We start from the raw sequence: 15,129 nt of genomic DNA, 5'->3' as shown, positions 1-15,129 counted from the left end.
TGTGCACAACCTCCTGAGAAACCATTTTTAAAGATAGCACACAGTTGGAAATATGTGTTTGAATACTGTAGGAAAGGAAAAGATCTTTTGTTTTTCTAAACATTCCAGTAATGTATTAAACAAAAAGTCATTAAAAAGTTATAAACAGTGTGTTGCCAGGTGGATACTAGAAATATCAGGGGAATCATTTTGTAACTTATATAAATGTCTAACCACTATGCTGTACACCTGAAACTAACCAAATATTGACTGTCAACTGTAATTGAAAAATGTTTAAAAAACATTAAAGCTATAAACAACTTCATTTGTTTATGTAGTCTCATTTAATTAATTCTTGTTCTGCTTGATTTAGGGTGAACAGTTTCAAATGTTTTCACAGAAGAATCAGAGTAAAATAAAAACTATCTTTGGTTAATAAAAGACAAATGGTGGGGCTAAAGGTCTGATGAAGTTCATTTAAATGCAATTGACAAAATAAAATTGGTGATTTCTATGACATACAGCTTTTTTTTTTTAAATGTGTTTTTCCAGGACCCATCAGCTCCAAGTCAAGTCGTTGTTTCAATCTAGTTGTGGAGGGCACAGCTCACAGTGGTCCATGCGGGGATCGAACCAACAATCTTGTTGTTAAGAGCACTGCGTTCTAAACAACTGAGCTAACTGGCCGCCCTGACATACAGCATTACAAGACATCTGGAATTATGACAGATATCTTATACCAGGATATGTCTGATTATACCAGGACACTATACCAGGGTATGTCTGATGTCTAGAAATTTTATACAATTTCTGGAACACATATTCATAGCATAGACCCATACAAATATAACCCAAGGAACTGTTAAATATCACTTTCATTTGACAATGTTTTCCCATGTAATTTAACATATCAAATAAACCTGATTAGTTTAACATTTCTCTGTAACAACAGAGAACAAATCTTTGAGATTTTTCCAGAGGCCAGTTTGGAAACCTCGAAGTCAGTTTAAGGTCAAAAAGATTTTATTTAAAATTTGATTTGGGAAAGTTGTAAAAAACTGTCAAAAGCTTTGAACACTGATTAAACAGGATCACAGGTTACTATGAAACAATGCTTAGTTACCTATTTAACCAAAGTGATAATAAAAGATTTCAAAGGCAAATACAGGAAGTAACACACCTGAGGGAAAAATCTTATCTCTTTGAATATTGAGATCGGGTTCTCTTAAGTAATCACAGACCTGATAAAGAACACATCCTGATAAGACAGAATCCTTGTTTCCCAAGCAACTTACTTAACAGGCAATAAATAAATAAATAAATAAATAAATAAATAAATAAATAAATAAATCTTTTACAATAATCCAAGAAAACTTTGTCCTTTTAACTGAGAAACTTAAATTCTAGTTTTGCATAGGCACACTATTGCTATTAAAGCTTATTATAGGAGGGACCAGTTAGCTCAGTTGGTTAGAGCATGGTGCTAATAACACCAAGGTTGCCAGTTCGATCCCCACATGGGTCACTGTGAGCTAAGTCCTCCTTAAAAATAAAATCTTATTTTATAAACTCTTATAATAAATTAATTCAATTTTCACCAGTTTGACCACACAAGATAAGAATCCCTCCCTAGTTCTCTACCTCCATCTTATTTCTCTCTCTTTCCTAACTTTCTATACCTGTTTAGGTTTTGTCATTTATCCTCTTTTTTTCTGGTCTAACACAACCTCTAAATTAGGGCAAAATTACTCTCCTTTTTTTTTTTTTTTTAACAAAATGCATCTCACACTTCATACCTTTCATGACTGAAAACGCACTTTCCTTGTACACTTGGCATATAGTTTTTTCCTTTACCCTTATTATTTCTAGTAGTATCCTTTACATACTAGGTAGGAGAATTAAGTTTGCAAAGTCATCCTAGAAAAAGTGCTACATACCTCATTGCTGAATATCACTACGGTCACCTTCCAAGTACTCCGCTTGGGCAGCTATGTACCGACACTAGCGCCTAGTCCACTCTTTTCCTGGAATGGCCATCAGAGTTGTCGTCGTATTATACTTGATGTCTTGAATGTCATCAAAATGTCTTCCTTTCAATATTTCCTTTATCTTTGGGTAAAGAAAGAAGTCTTTGGGGGCCAGATCAGGTGAGTAGGGAGGGTGTTCCAATACAGTTATGTGTTTACTGGCTAAAAACTCCCTCACAGACAGTGCCATGTGAGCGGATACATTGTCGTGATGCAAGAGCCATGAATTCTTGGTGAAAAGTTCAGGTCGGCTAACTTTTTCCACGCAGCCTTTTCAGCACTTCCAAACAGTAAACTTGGTAGACTGTTTGTCCAGGTGTTACAAATTCATAATGAATAATCCCTCTGATATAAAAAAAAAAGGTTAGCAACATCATTGCCACAAGTTCACGAACTTAATTGTCAAACATTTGTATATGGGTTAGAATTCTTAACCTTTAGTAACCTTAATTTCCAATGAAAGCTAAGAAGTAAGCAATTGTGAACTTCTGCCATATACTAACATTGTATAATAGACTAGCAAATTTATGAATATGTAATTTCTAGAGACATACACATCTTCATAGTAAAATCTTTTAATGTGGAAAAAGAACATGTTATTAACAGACTCAAATATCTTTAGTTTCTCTTTAATAGAAAGCCAAAAGTAGATAAATGTAAGCCCATGTTCAGCAATTAATTTTTCAGTATTTTCTCCTACTTGGAAATAATTTAGGTATTCAATGAATGTTCATCATTTAAGTTTAAAGTTACAAAAATATTTTGGAAACTATTTTTAAACAGATATAGTTTATAAAACATAATAATTGTTGCAAATCTCATTTATAAACTTTTATCCCACTTACATCCATTAAATTCACATTCTTAACAATTGTGCTTGAATTGCCACGAAAATTTCATGAGACATTAAAAATTAACCATCACTTTAAGTATTTTTTCTTTTTGACACACCAGACAAGTGCAAAAATTACAGAAGCAAAGAGCTTAAAGAGTTAAACATATGGCTTTTTTTCTGCCACGTTGACATACATTAAGCAAATCATTTTTATTTCACATTTTGTTCTTAGGTTGAATTTACAGTTCTTATCATCTCAAATACCTAGTAGAGATAACATAAGCTTATTTAACTAGCTTACATTTATATAAGTGATTATATTTTCTTTAAGCCAATTAAGTAGAGCTCTTTGATAAGTTAGTTTTTAGAAATACCATCTGGAGGGAGAAAAACATCACATATGCATAACGTACATACATAGACATACATAAAAATACAGAGAGATGCAAACAGAGTCCTTATAACTTTCATTTTACAAGTTAGCCACGATAATACAGGTACAATTATACAAAACCCACTAGCTTATAAAAGGATAGTTGGACCTAAAGGTGTTACTGGCAGATGACACAAGTTAAGGTGACACACTCAGATGACTAAAGCTTTCTACCAATATTTGTGAAGACGTGGAAAATTTTTGTCTTTAATAGGTAATCTTATGGAGGCTGTGGACTAAATTTTGGTCAAGGGAGTATATGGAAAAAGCAGCCGTTTGTTTTTAAAAACCTTTTTCTTCCCCCACCACCCTCAGCCTCAGGGGTTGCTTTAGCCAACAGTTATCTCCTTGGATGCTTGCATTTCAAAACCGTGGTAAGATTAATATTTCCAAGGGACTGAGAAAGGAAGTAGGTTTTTATCTAAGAAGGAACTCAGGGGAATATTTGCCTATTATCAGAAATCTAAGGTAATAACTATTTAAGTTTTGCTTTTCTTTAAAGGTATATGTCCAACGATTTTTTTTTTTCCAGTGGGGCTCAAAATATAGAAAGTCCTGTACCTTGTGGAGTCTACTTACAGAGAAAGGGACAATACATCAAGCTTTTCTGTACGGTTTTTGAGGCCTTTGTCAAAGTTATTTCCTAGCTATCAGTATTTACGTAAGTTTCACACCTGCTCCAGTATTATTTGCAGTTTTTTACATTTGTTTTAAGCCTTATCTTCACCTACAAATCTTGTTAAGGAAGTGTTGTTTTGTTTTTTCACAACAGCCAAGGCATTCTTCTGTATCTATTTCTCTTTTCTCCCTTTTTTCCTTCCTTCCTTCCTTCCTTCTTTCCTTCCTTCCTTCCTTCCTTCCTTCCTTCCTTCCTTCCTTCCTTCCTTCCTTCCTTCTTTTCTTTTGCTTTTCCTTCTTTCTTTTCTTTCTTTAATCTGATCTTCCCATAGATACCAATAGGACATTCGTTTAGAATGAGAGCTCTCCTAATAATATCTTGTATTCTCCTAATAAGATGTATTCTTAATTGTCCAGATCTTCAAAGATGTACCTATTTCCACTGCGACTCCAAACCAATAAGCCTTTTTTATGGCTTAACCACGGACACAAGAGCTGTCCCAAAGAGCATGCAAAAGATGCAGCCTTCTCAAGATGTAGAGCCACTCCAAAGAGAGCCTAAGAAAGCAGACCTTCATTGTCACAGGTAAAGAAACTTCTAGTTCCCACAAAGTGAAACACCTTAAGTCATAGACCCATTATTCTGTGTTGCCAGTAAGGTGATATTGGGATAGGGATTTTTCCAGCACAAACAAGGCAACGAAGGTACAGAGGACAAAGGCTCCTTATATATTTGGACTCCTTATTAAAACAAACTCCTCTGAAAGCTGGCACAGTTGGATAAGCAGGATGCTGCGTGTCACTACATGTCTTAGACTCCTAGCCAGCTGGCTAGTGCTTGATGCAAGCCTGACAACCCGTGTTACCCACCCTCCCTGAAGTGGCAGAAACCAGAGAGAATATTCTCACTGGTTACAAAGCCAAGTGGTACATAAAATAAGACAAACGGAGATTCTCATCTTATGATTTTCATCTTTATGATAAATGACACAAAAGACAGTGACAAAGGAAAACATGACTATTTCTGCGAGGCTCAGAATCAATAACCTGTGCCTACCCAAAACCAAATTTACGAGTCATGATTCAATATCCATTTTTACAACTGTTTTTCTCCTGCCATTTTAAATCTGGAAGGGACAAGGAGAAATTTTTATTCTCCTCTCTTGACTGGGTACTATAGTCAGATCTGGGAGACATGGTAAGAATTCTTACCTTCTGCTGATATGTTGTCAGTTATCCCACACCTCAACTGCAGTCTCTGGGACAGTGAAGTGTTCTAGCCCATCCTCACTGCCAGAAACTGTACAGGACGAAAAAAATATTTTTCTTGTACTCTTTTAGGTTTTCTTCTAGCGATCTGTAAGAAAAGACAGATGAACAAGAGAAGAACAAACACATTTATTAAAATGTACATCTCATATATACTTGGGAGAAATGCAGGGAAGAGTAACTCGAAGAGATGGCTAGAATTTGGGTTTCCATCACATCTTAACCAAGAAAAGTACATTTTTAGAGGAATGACAAGACAGAAAAAAAGAGTTCTAGGCTTCCAAGGACAGCAAACGGTGGGAATCTAAATATATGGGGGACAAAAGGAAGATAACAGCGAGTCAGTAAAGTTTGTTATGTAGAGTCCCCTGGTGCCCTCAGGGCTGATAGGTATATAGGATTGTAGGTGATTAATTCTGTACAAATTTATGTTCTGCTTTCAGACAAATGAGGCAGAGAGCTTTTCGTGGATCTGCTTCTCCTTAATTGCCTTCAGTTCAAAATTATCCTTATGGCAAAGGGGCATATTTTTGGGTGGCACATTCTGCTACTCTTCTGTAGGTTTGATTATAAAGTGCTATATGCCTATTAAAATGACAGGCACTGTGTCATGTTCTTTCATGGAAAGTGTATATAAAATAATTTTAAGTGAAAAAGGTGAAGACAACATAGTGAATGCACACAAAACAAGTGAATGAAAATGAACGTTAATCAAAGATCAGAGCTCGTTTTCAGTTCTATAAAGTGTTCATTTGATTTTTTTTGTTGTTTATAGTTGCTCAAATTCATAATAAAACAGGAGAAAGTTCCTGTTTGGAAACAGTGCTAATTCCACTTCTGCCTGAGCCAGACAGTTAAACAATGTCATTTCATCATTTTCTTATGGGTTAATTCTTGGGACATCAGAATCACTTGTCATACATAAAAAGACCTTTAAAAGTCTTTTAAAAAGTCTTTTGAAAAGTGGGCCAAGAAACAGTTCCTGTTTTCCACATATCTCGAAGGGTGGAGCCTTTAAACCACTAGGAAAAGAAGGAAGTTGAAAGGGTTTAAATACTGGGGCCAGCCCACCCTGGTCAGCCAAGCGGTCTGACATCCCATTCAACATGAAGTCTCTCCTTATTCTGGGGCTTGTCCTCCTATCTGTCACCGTCCAGGGCAAGGTCTTTGAAAGATGTGAGTTAGCCAGAACTCTGAAGAGATTTGGAATGGATGGCTTCAAGGGAATCAGCCTGGCAAACTGTAAGTTAGCTCTTCTTCCTACTTCCAAATAGTCAGCCAGGTGTGGAACATGTACTAACAGAGGACGAATAAGAGGAAGAAAGGGGCTCTGAGTGAATGGACTTCTTTATTTATTCATTTATTTATGTAATCAAGAGTTTATATACTTAAAATGGTTAAAAACATCAACTAGGTCCTTTAGAATCAGACCAGATGAAGGAATGGGGGCATGGCATAGCAAATTCTATTCCATGCTAAAGAAACCAGGACCCATCGTAGTCTTCTAGTGCCACTGAATTTGCCAGTTGCCTCAGACTCAGTGGCACATGTAGGTTGACTAATGCATTTGAGCACCTGGGATATCTATGTCAAGTCTTTGGTACTTGACTCCAGCCATTTCCCATTTGGAACTTGGGTTCTGAGAGCCTAGAGTAATGCAGTATTTTTCTCTTTTTAAATTCCCCTGCATGACATGGGGTTTTTAATAGCAGAGGTTTGTTTGTTTGTTTGCTTGTTTGTTTGTTTAAACTTCTATGTATCTTAAGTATGCTTTTCCAGCACCCATCAGCTCCAAGTCAAGTAGTTGTTTCAATCTAGTTGTGGAGGGCGCAGCTCACAGTGGCCCACGTGGGGATCAAACCGGCAACCTTGCTGTTAAGAGCATCACACTCTAACCAACTGATCTAACCGGCCACCCCCTCCCCTTTTTTAATTATGTTGAAATCTCAATACAGGGGGAGTAGGAACCTATTTCTCCTCAATCACTGTTTATGTAGGGATCCCTGAGATGCAGCATGAAATGACATTTTATTATTCTTCCTCACTCTAGTTGATTAACTGTTTTCATTTTCTTCCACACAATCCATGATGTGCCCTGTGTAAAAGTTACCTTATATTTCAGTCCATATTTGTGAGCGTAATCACTATTTTCCAGATTAAATTCAAACGTTTCCCCCAAAATAACTATTTTTGAATGAATCAGTGAATGGTTGGATGGATGCATGAATGAATGGATGGATGAATTAGTCTTTCCTCTCCTGCAACTCTTGTTTTCCAGATTTTAATTTGATACACAAATTCACCTTTAGGTCTCATAAGACAATGTCTTTCTCCAAAAAAATCCTTATTTTTCCGAATAAAAAGCCTTTTTCCATCAGCATATGTATCTATTATTAATTACAAAATCCACTCAACAACTCTTGATTTTTCTGTTCTAGGCTGAATCTTGCCTGAGGGATAGGAGCGGGGGAGAGATGTTAGCAATGGAAGAAACAGCTATTTTAATATTTTTAAAAATATGTTATCTTGCTTCACTAGTATTACAAATGATTTGCTAACCAAAGAATTTTCTTAAGAACCCTTTAACATGAAAGTGTTAAAATATTTTACAAATAAAATACATTTTTATACTTATAAAGTAAATCATTAGTAAAATAGAATTGGCTAAATAGAACTGATTATGGTATGCAGTATAAGTCATGTGGTGTTGCTATTTGTTACTAAAAATAAGTTCTTTTCAGGGATGTGTTTGACCCGATGGGAAAGCAGTTATAACACACAAGCTACAAACTACAATCCTGGAAGCAAGAGCACTGATTATGGGATATTTCAGATCAATAGCCGCTACTGGTGTAACGATGGCAAAACCCCAAAAGCAGTTAACGCCTGTGGTATATCCTGCAATGGTAAGACAAAATAACCTTGGAGTGATGACACAGGACCAGTCTGGTTATACTTACAAGAATAGAGATTTAATACAAATGAAAAAATCTTGCAGGGTTCATCAGGGACCTAGAAAAACTCTATCTCAACTTCTAGAAACTCTTTATTATCTTCCTGGTAATTTCCTAAGTAAGAAATTAAGGAGCTGGTATCACAAAAGGTTGCTGTTTTCTAATACACAAAAGTTCTGGAATGACCTATTAATTTATTGTAAGTGGTTTTGTCAAGAACAATGTGACACTGTTCTTGTTTAGGGATAATTTGGTTATATGGTCTTTTTAAAAATTGTTTTTACTTTTTGTTATAAAATGTTCTAACTATACAGAAAATTAGAGACAGTACACTAAACAGCCATATGCCCACCCCATACTGTCAACAGTTAACATATTTGTTTCTTTTATGTATACATATGTATATGTTCTTTTTGCTGAGTGATTTTATAGTGAATTAGAAACATTATGGCATTTCATTTCTATTTAGTTTGCATCTCCAAAAAATACAGTTCCTATATAATCATTGTCATATCTAACACGTTAATTAATGGATTTGTCCAATTGAGGTGAAATAAATGTTCTATTAAACTCACATAAAAATAGAAATAGCCTTGTAATCTTTAGTAAATAAAATATTGGAGAAATATTGTAAAAAAGATATTGTTAAATGTTAAAATTCCTAATAGGGAAGATTAGTCTTAGAATATTCTTTTGTAGCCAGTTAATTTCTTTAAAAATATTTTGTGTTATATAATAACCTGTGGTCACTGAATAAAAATTCTTACTACCAAGAGATTTATGATCACTGGTAACTTTTGGTACATATTCTTCTATATACCATGTATATGAATATAAAGCTGTATCATGCACCCACACGCAAACATGTAAGCAATGTGTGTTTTAACAAAAATGAATTTGTACTATTATGCGGCTTTACAATTTGCTCCTTCTCACACAAAATTATTTCTATGTTAACAAATACCAATATTCATTATTTTAAAAAGATGAATAGTATAAATATTCGATATTTTATTGATTTAACTCTTACTGTTAAGCACTTAGGCTGTTTCCATTTTCCTCTTTCGTTAATTGCAATGAAATGCCTTATGCATACATCTTTGGGTGCATTTCTTATTATTTCTTTAGGGAAATTTTCTAGTAGTAGAATTGCTAATTTAAAAATGGCTATGCTGGTTGCTCTTTTTTTTTTTTTAATAGTGCCTAGTATAATACAAAGAGAATATTCTATCACATTAGTTAATAATTCCAGAGCTTCCAATAACTTTAGTAAATGAAAAAAAAATGCTTCATTTAATGCCAAATGGAATGGAATTAAAGAAAAAAATTTCCCCCAACATTCACAGATATACAGACTCATGGAAAGTAATTTTAGTGTCCTTTTCTCAGTCTAAGAGAATAAAACTGGCTAAACCTAATCTTAAAATGAAATTTCTGTGAAAATTGTTTTCATTCCTCACCACCTCTTTTTCAGTTTTGCTGCGAGATGACATCACTGAAGCTGTAAAATGCGCAAAGAGGGTCGTCAGTGATCCACAAGGCATCAGAGCATGGTATGTTTTAAGCATTAAAGGGGAAAGCTGTTTTACCCTCCTGTTATGAGAGAAGTGAAAGAAGATTCTCAAAGACCAGTGTATGCTACTGAGAACTGAAAGTTGCAGCTTTAGACTTTGGCTAAACAATGTATCACTGAGAAACAATCTAACTGATTCAGAGTCTTTCTCTTTCACTCCTCAGTTAACTTTAGGGGATTTCTAGAGGTTTTAAGATTCTCCACACTCTACCATTTCCTTGTCATATCTTGGAATTATTTTTGGAATGAAGCAAATGTAGAATGCACTTTGTAGTTGCTGTTGGGGGATGCATGTGACTCAACATTTATGTTCTGCATTCTATGCTTTAGCAAGGGCTTTGGGGAGAAGTGAAATATTTGGTGTACATATCTCCACTTAATAGCAATACTTGCATCTATCAATACCCTGTACTTCATGTATTGATAAAACATTTTGTTCTCCCAAAGGATTTGAAGTATGTCTATTACAATGAAGACAGATATGCTTTAACCTAATCGCTATTTCATTCATCTTTTTCTACAGGGTGGCATGGAGAAATCATTGTCAAAACCAAGATCTCACTCAGTACATTCAGGGTTGCGGAGTGTAACTGGAATTTTTCCTCTTCTGCTCATTTTGTCTCTTTTTCATAGTAAGAGAGTAGTAGTTGAGTGAAAGTTCACACTACTGTTCTTTCACACAAATAATGTTTTTACAGAAGTAGGAGCAAAATATGGTCTCTCTTCTAAGACGCTAAATACTTCTTTTCAGTCCTTAGCTGGCTCTTTCTCTGCTATTATTTTTAACTGTGGGAGTGCCCCAGGACTCAAGCCTATAATCATTTTAGAGACTACATATTTTACTTATTTTTTGTCTCTTGCTGAAATGTAACTTCCAGAAGGAGACTTTCCCCCACTTTTTAAAGACAGTTGAAGTAATCTCAATCTTTCCCCAAATCTGCAAGTATAGTAAAGAGTCCTTTTATTTTTTTTGGAATAGTTTAAGAGCAAATTGTCAACATGGTGTCCAGTGACCCTGAATCAGTCAGTGCATAATTCCTAAATAATCTCAAAACATCATCCAAATCAGGAAGCTCTCATTGATACATTCCTTCTGCCGAATCATCAGCTGTCACTCAATCTCATCAATTCTCCCCATGAGCTCTTCATAATAAAAAGATCTAATTCAGAAGCATACATTTCATTGTCTTTTTTTTTTTTTTACCTTTATGACTTTAACACTTTTGAAGAGCACAGATTAGTTACATTGTAAAATGTCCAAAGGTGTTTCTGATGCTCTTGATTAGATTAGGTTATGCATCTTCAGCAGGAATACCACCAAGGTGATGCTGTGTTCTTCTCATTGCATCCTCTTAGGTGGCATGCATTTCTGAAATATGCTATGACAGATGATGTTCACTCTGATCATTTGATTAAGGTCAGATCTGCAAGTCACCTCCACTGTAAAGTATTTGGGAGGGGGCTAAGGTACTTGGAAGCTATTCCTCATCAAAATTTCAATGTATAGATGTATGTATTATATCTTTATTTATTTATTATTTATTATGGCTTCCTACTTTTATTCAAATTATAATGAATTATAATCCACTACTATCATTTATTTTGACGTTCACATTGTCCCTGATTTGGCCAGTAGAACCCTTGCAAGCTAGCTTCTGGGTCATTTTGACATGTCCCTATCATTCTTTCAGCACTTTCTTATTTTCTGGCACAAGATGTTCTAAGGCTCACCTTGTTCTGTTCCTGCTCCGGCCCTGGAATTCGCCATTTTTCCAAAGAGCCCTGATTTCTCAGTGAATAATGGTACTTAAAAAACAAGATCTGGGCACTAGAGTGTCACTGTCCCCAGACCCCATCAATGGACAGAGCTAGAGGATATATGTATGTTTATCTCTCTATTGATCTATATTGAATTCACATTAAAACCTCCAATTCCAATCCCACATCTTAGGGTTCAGTCAAGTTTTCTCCTTTTTCTCATGGGTAACTCCCTTTTCTGATAGTGAGAAACCTGGTTCTCATTGTCCTTAGTAGCCTGAAAGTGTATCCTTAGTACAGGAATGTATTTCATTAATTTGCCTTTATGTAACCAATCTCCCAACATTGCCACACCACGGAATAGAGGATCTCCACTTAGGCTCCAACACCCATCGCTGGGCTTCTCCTTCCTCCACATCTGGGCACCTTCTTTACTATGTTACATGCCATACTGGGTCTCTGTCCTGATAGGAAAGAGGGCAGAATATTTTCACTCTTGTTTTCGCTCATATCCCAAATACCTGAAACAGTGCCTGCAACATGATACATGCTCAGTAAATATCAGTTAACTTCATAAATCTTTTCCTGGTTTTGTAGTATATTCTCCCATGTTAAGCATTCTAAGATTTTTCTTACTCATCCGTCCCACATAATTCCAGTACAACAGCTGCTGGGATCCAAGGATCAAGTGTCAAGTCTTTGTGAATGTATTGCATAGACCAGCCATCAGAGGGCAGCATAAGGACCTAACATAGGCACAGCCTTAGGCTTCAAAATTCTGGGACCATTCTGGTACGAATAAATTCAGAAAGGTTATAGGTTTCTTCATATCAGGATATCTAGAGGTGTGACGAAGAATGGGTGAAGATAGGGTAGACAGACTTGAAGAGTGACAGCTCAGATGCAGAGACGGGATATATCCAAGAAGCACCAGGATAGCCCAGCAACACAGGATGACCAACTGAACACAAATTAGCAAAAGTTGGCTGAAGAGGGAAAGCAATGTGTGTTGAAGATTTTGCTTAGTGTTTCTGATAAAATATTATTTCTTACCGTGTTACTTTAGTAGAACCAAGTTCCCCAAGTTTTTACTCTTATTCTGGGGACAGAATAAAAATCAAAATCAATATTTGATCACTTAAAAATGAAACTCAATTCCTATGTTGCTTAGTTTCACTCCAGGATATTATTTGAAATGTAGAGTGATACTCCAGATGATAACTGAGCTCATCATGGGGCACTAATTATAACAAAGCCCAAGAGCACATTTCTTGCACTTCTATTTAGCAAATTCATTTTTAAAATATTTTCTTAGAAACTGCTAAAAGGAATTACTAAAAATTATAATCAAGAGTGACTGCTATCATTCATAGACATGGTTTTCAAGTAAATGCATGTCTATTATGCAAATTATCTTTTAAAATCATTTTAAATTTTAACAAGTTTATAAATTTTCAATATTTACAGAGTAAATAGTTCTACAAGGTTTGTTATGAAAGCTGTACCTCCGTATTTCTCCCCCTTCACATGCAACCACTTTCTACTCTTTTAGCTTAATATTAATATTTTTATATTGACTTCCATGCTTTTAAGTATTATGCTTTTATTGCTCCTTCTTGATTTTTCCATTTTATTATATTGACTTCCACATTATGGAAGTTAAGGATTAAGCTCTATTTCCTCCTTCCCCATCTCCAACACACGGCACCCTTCCCCAAAGCTCATTCTTCCAATGTAATTATTTTATTTCCAATGTATATTATTTTTCATTAAGTCAATACTCAGTATTTTACATAGGCATAAATAAAATTACTTTCTTCTCTTATACAAGATTTTATTTGCCCTAGGGGTAATAAAGGCATGACTCTTAAATTTGCTTAGTTTTCTGTGTATGTGTCAGTCATTTTTTTGTTCTCCCTCAAATTCCTAGGCTGGTCCTCTGATGTAGTTATCTGTCCCTGCAAAACTCATTCGTTCAACTCCCAAACTCTAGGTCCAATATTTAAATCTCCTCTCAAGTCTTCAGATTCAGCTAGAATTTTGTCAATTTCATCTTTCTAAAGCAGTAATTCCCAAAGTTTTCTGACCAATTCTAAGTGGGACTGGTTGTTGTCTATACCTAACACATAGCTATCATCCTGGGTTCTTTCTTTCAGCATCATCTTGGGATTCTCTTCTCTTCATATTTGATATTTATTGTGTTTCCTGCATTTCATAATTTCCTCCTTCTTGGTTTATTCCCTCATTTTGGAGGATCACATATCTAAATTCTTCCTGCAGAAGAGTACAAGAGAGGTACTTTTTTTTTTTTTTTTTTTTTGAGACTTAGCATGTCAGAAATTGTTTTATTCTATTCACACACTTGGTTGAAATTTGCTGGGTATGGAAAACTAAGTTGGAATTAATTTTCCTTCAAAATTTTGAAGGTGGTCCATTGCAATAGGACTGCCTAGGGAACCCAATCTAGGAAACTGCATTGCTCCCTATATTCCAATGTTGCTACTGAACAATCTGAGGTCACTCTTATTTTGGTGTCTTTATAACTTGGACGTATATGGGATCTTCTCTTTACCTCCAATATTCTGAAAGTTCACAGTGATGTGCCTTGATGTGGATCTGTCTTCCACTTTGTTCTGGGTGCTTGGTAGGCTCTTTCAGTTTGGAAACTAGTATCATTGAGTACTGGAAAACTTTCTTGTGTCGTTTATTATTTCCTTCCTTCCATTTTTTTGTTCTCTTTGGAATTCCTAGGCTGGTCCTCTGATGTAGTTATCTGTCCCTGTAAAACTCATTTGTTGAAGCCCTAATTCCCAATGTAACTATATATTTGAAGACAGGGCCTTCAAAGAGGTAATTTAGAGTAACTGAGGTCATCAGGGTGGGGTCCTAATCCAATAGGACTGTGTCCTTATAAGAAGAAGAGACACCAGGGATGCCCGCACACAGAGAAAAGGCCATGTGACAATGCAGCGAGAAGGCGACCATCTGCAGGCCAAGGAGAGAGGCCTCATAAGAAACCAAACCTGACAACACCTTGATCTTGGATTTCTAGCCTCCACAACTGTGAAAAAATAAATTTCTGTTGTTTAAGCCATCCAGCTTATGGTATTTTGTTATGGCAGACCTAGCAAATTAATACAGATGTTCTTATCTTTTCTTTCCTATTTTCCATCTCTGCCTTTTGCTCTTTCTGGGAAGTTTCTTTGATATTATTGTCCAATCTTTTTATTGAGTTTTTCATTTCTGCTATCATATTTTAAATTTTCAATGGATCTTTTTTGTCCTCTGAATGTTTTTTCATTGTATTGTGTCATATTTACTATTTATTTTATCTGAATATAATAATAATTTGGACTTGTTTTTAGTTTACTTCTGTTTCCTCTAACCTGTCGTTTTATTTTGGATTATATCTTTGATATTAAAGGCATTTCTGTTATTTGGTAATCCTTGATTATCTACTTAAATTTTGGGGTGGGAAACTAAAAAATTAGGGCCTATGTGGATTTGGCCATGTGTACTTTGTTGAAGTACAGTTTCACTGGTTTGAGTCAGTTTCATTGGGTTTCTCTAAGAACGAGAGGGTTGGTGTCAGAGTTGGAGGTTCGAGGAACGTAGGGAAACGTTTAGAATAGCTCTACGTAATTTCAAACAAAAAAAAGGGAGCGAACCCCTGGCCAGCACTT

General features: G+C 35.5%; 1 protein-coding gene across 1 annotated transcript; it reads left to right on the top strand.

Moving 5' to 3' along the window:
* Positions 1-6,233: 6,233 nt before the first annotated feature.
* On the top strand, positions 6,234-10,864 carry LYZ (lysozyme). The gene is made up of 4 exons (XM_019748984.2): positions 6,234-6,403; positions 7,903-8,067; positions 9,590-9,668; positions 10,212-10,864. The coding sequence occupies exons 1-4, from the start codon at positions 6,268-6,270 to the stop codon at positions 10,276-10,278; spliced, it is 447 nt and encodes a 148-aa protein (XP_019604543.1). The 5' UTR covers positions 6,234-6,267; the 3' UTR covers positions 10,279-10,864.
* Positions 10,865-15,129: the final 4,265 nt, after the last annotated feature.

This window comes from Rhinolophus sinicus, linkage group LG02 (genome assembly GCF_036562045.2).
Source record: "Rhinolophus sinicus isolate RSC01 linkage group LG02, ASM3656204v1, whole genome shotgun sequence".
Classification (NCBI taxonomy): domain Eukaryota; kingdom Metazoa; phylum Chordata; class Mammalia; order Chiroptera; family Rhinolophidae; genus Rhinolophus; species Rhinolophus sinicus.
Note: the sequence above shows the minus strand (reverse complement) of the source record. Positions and strands in the feature narration are given on the sequence as shown.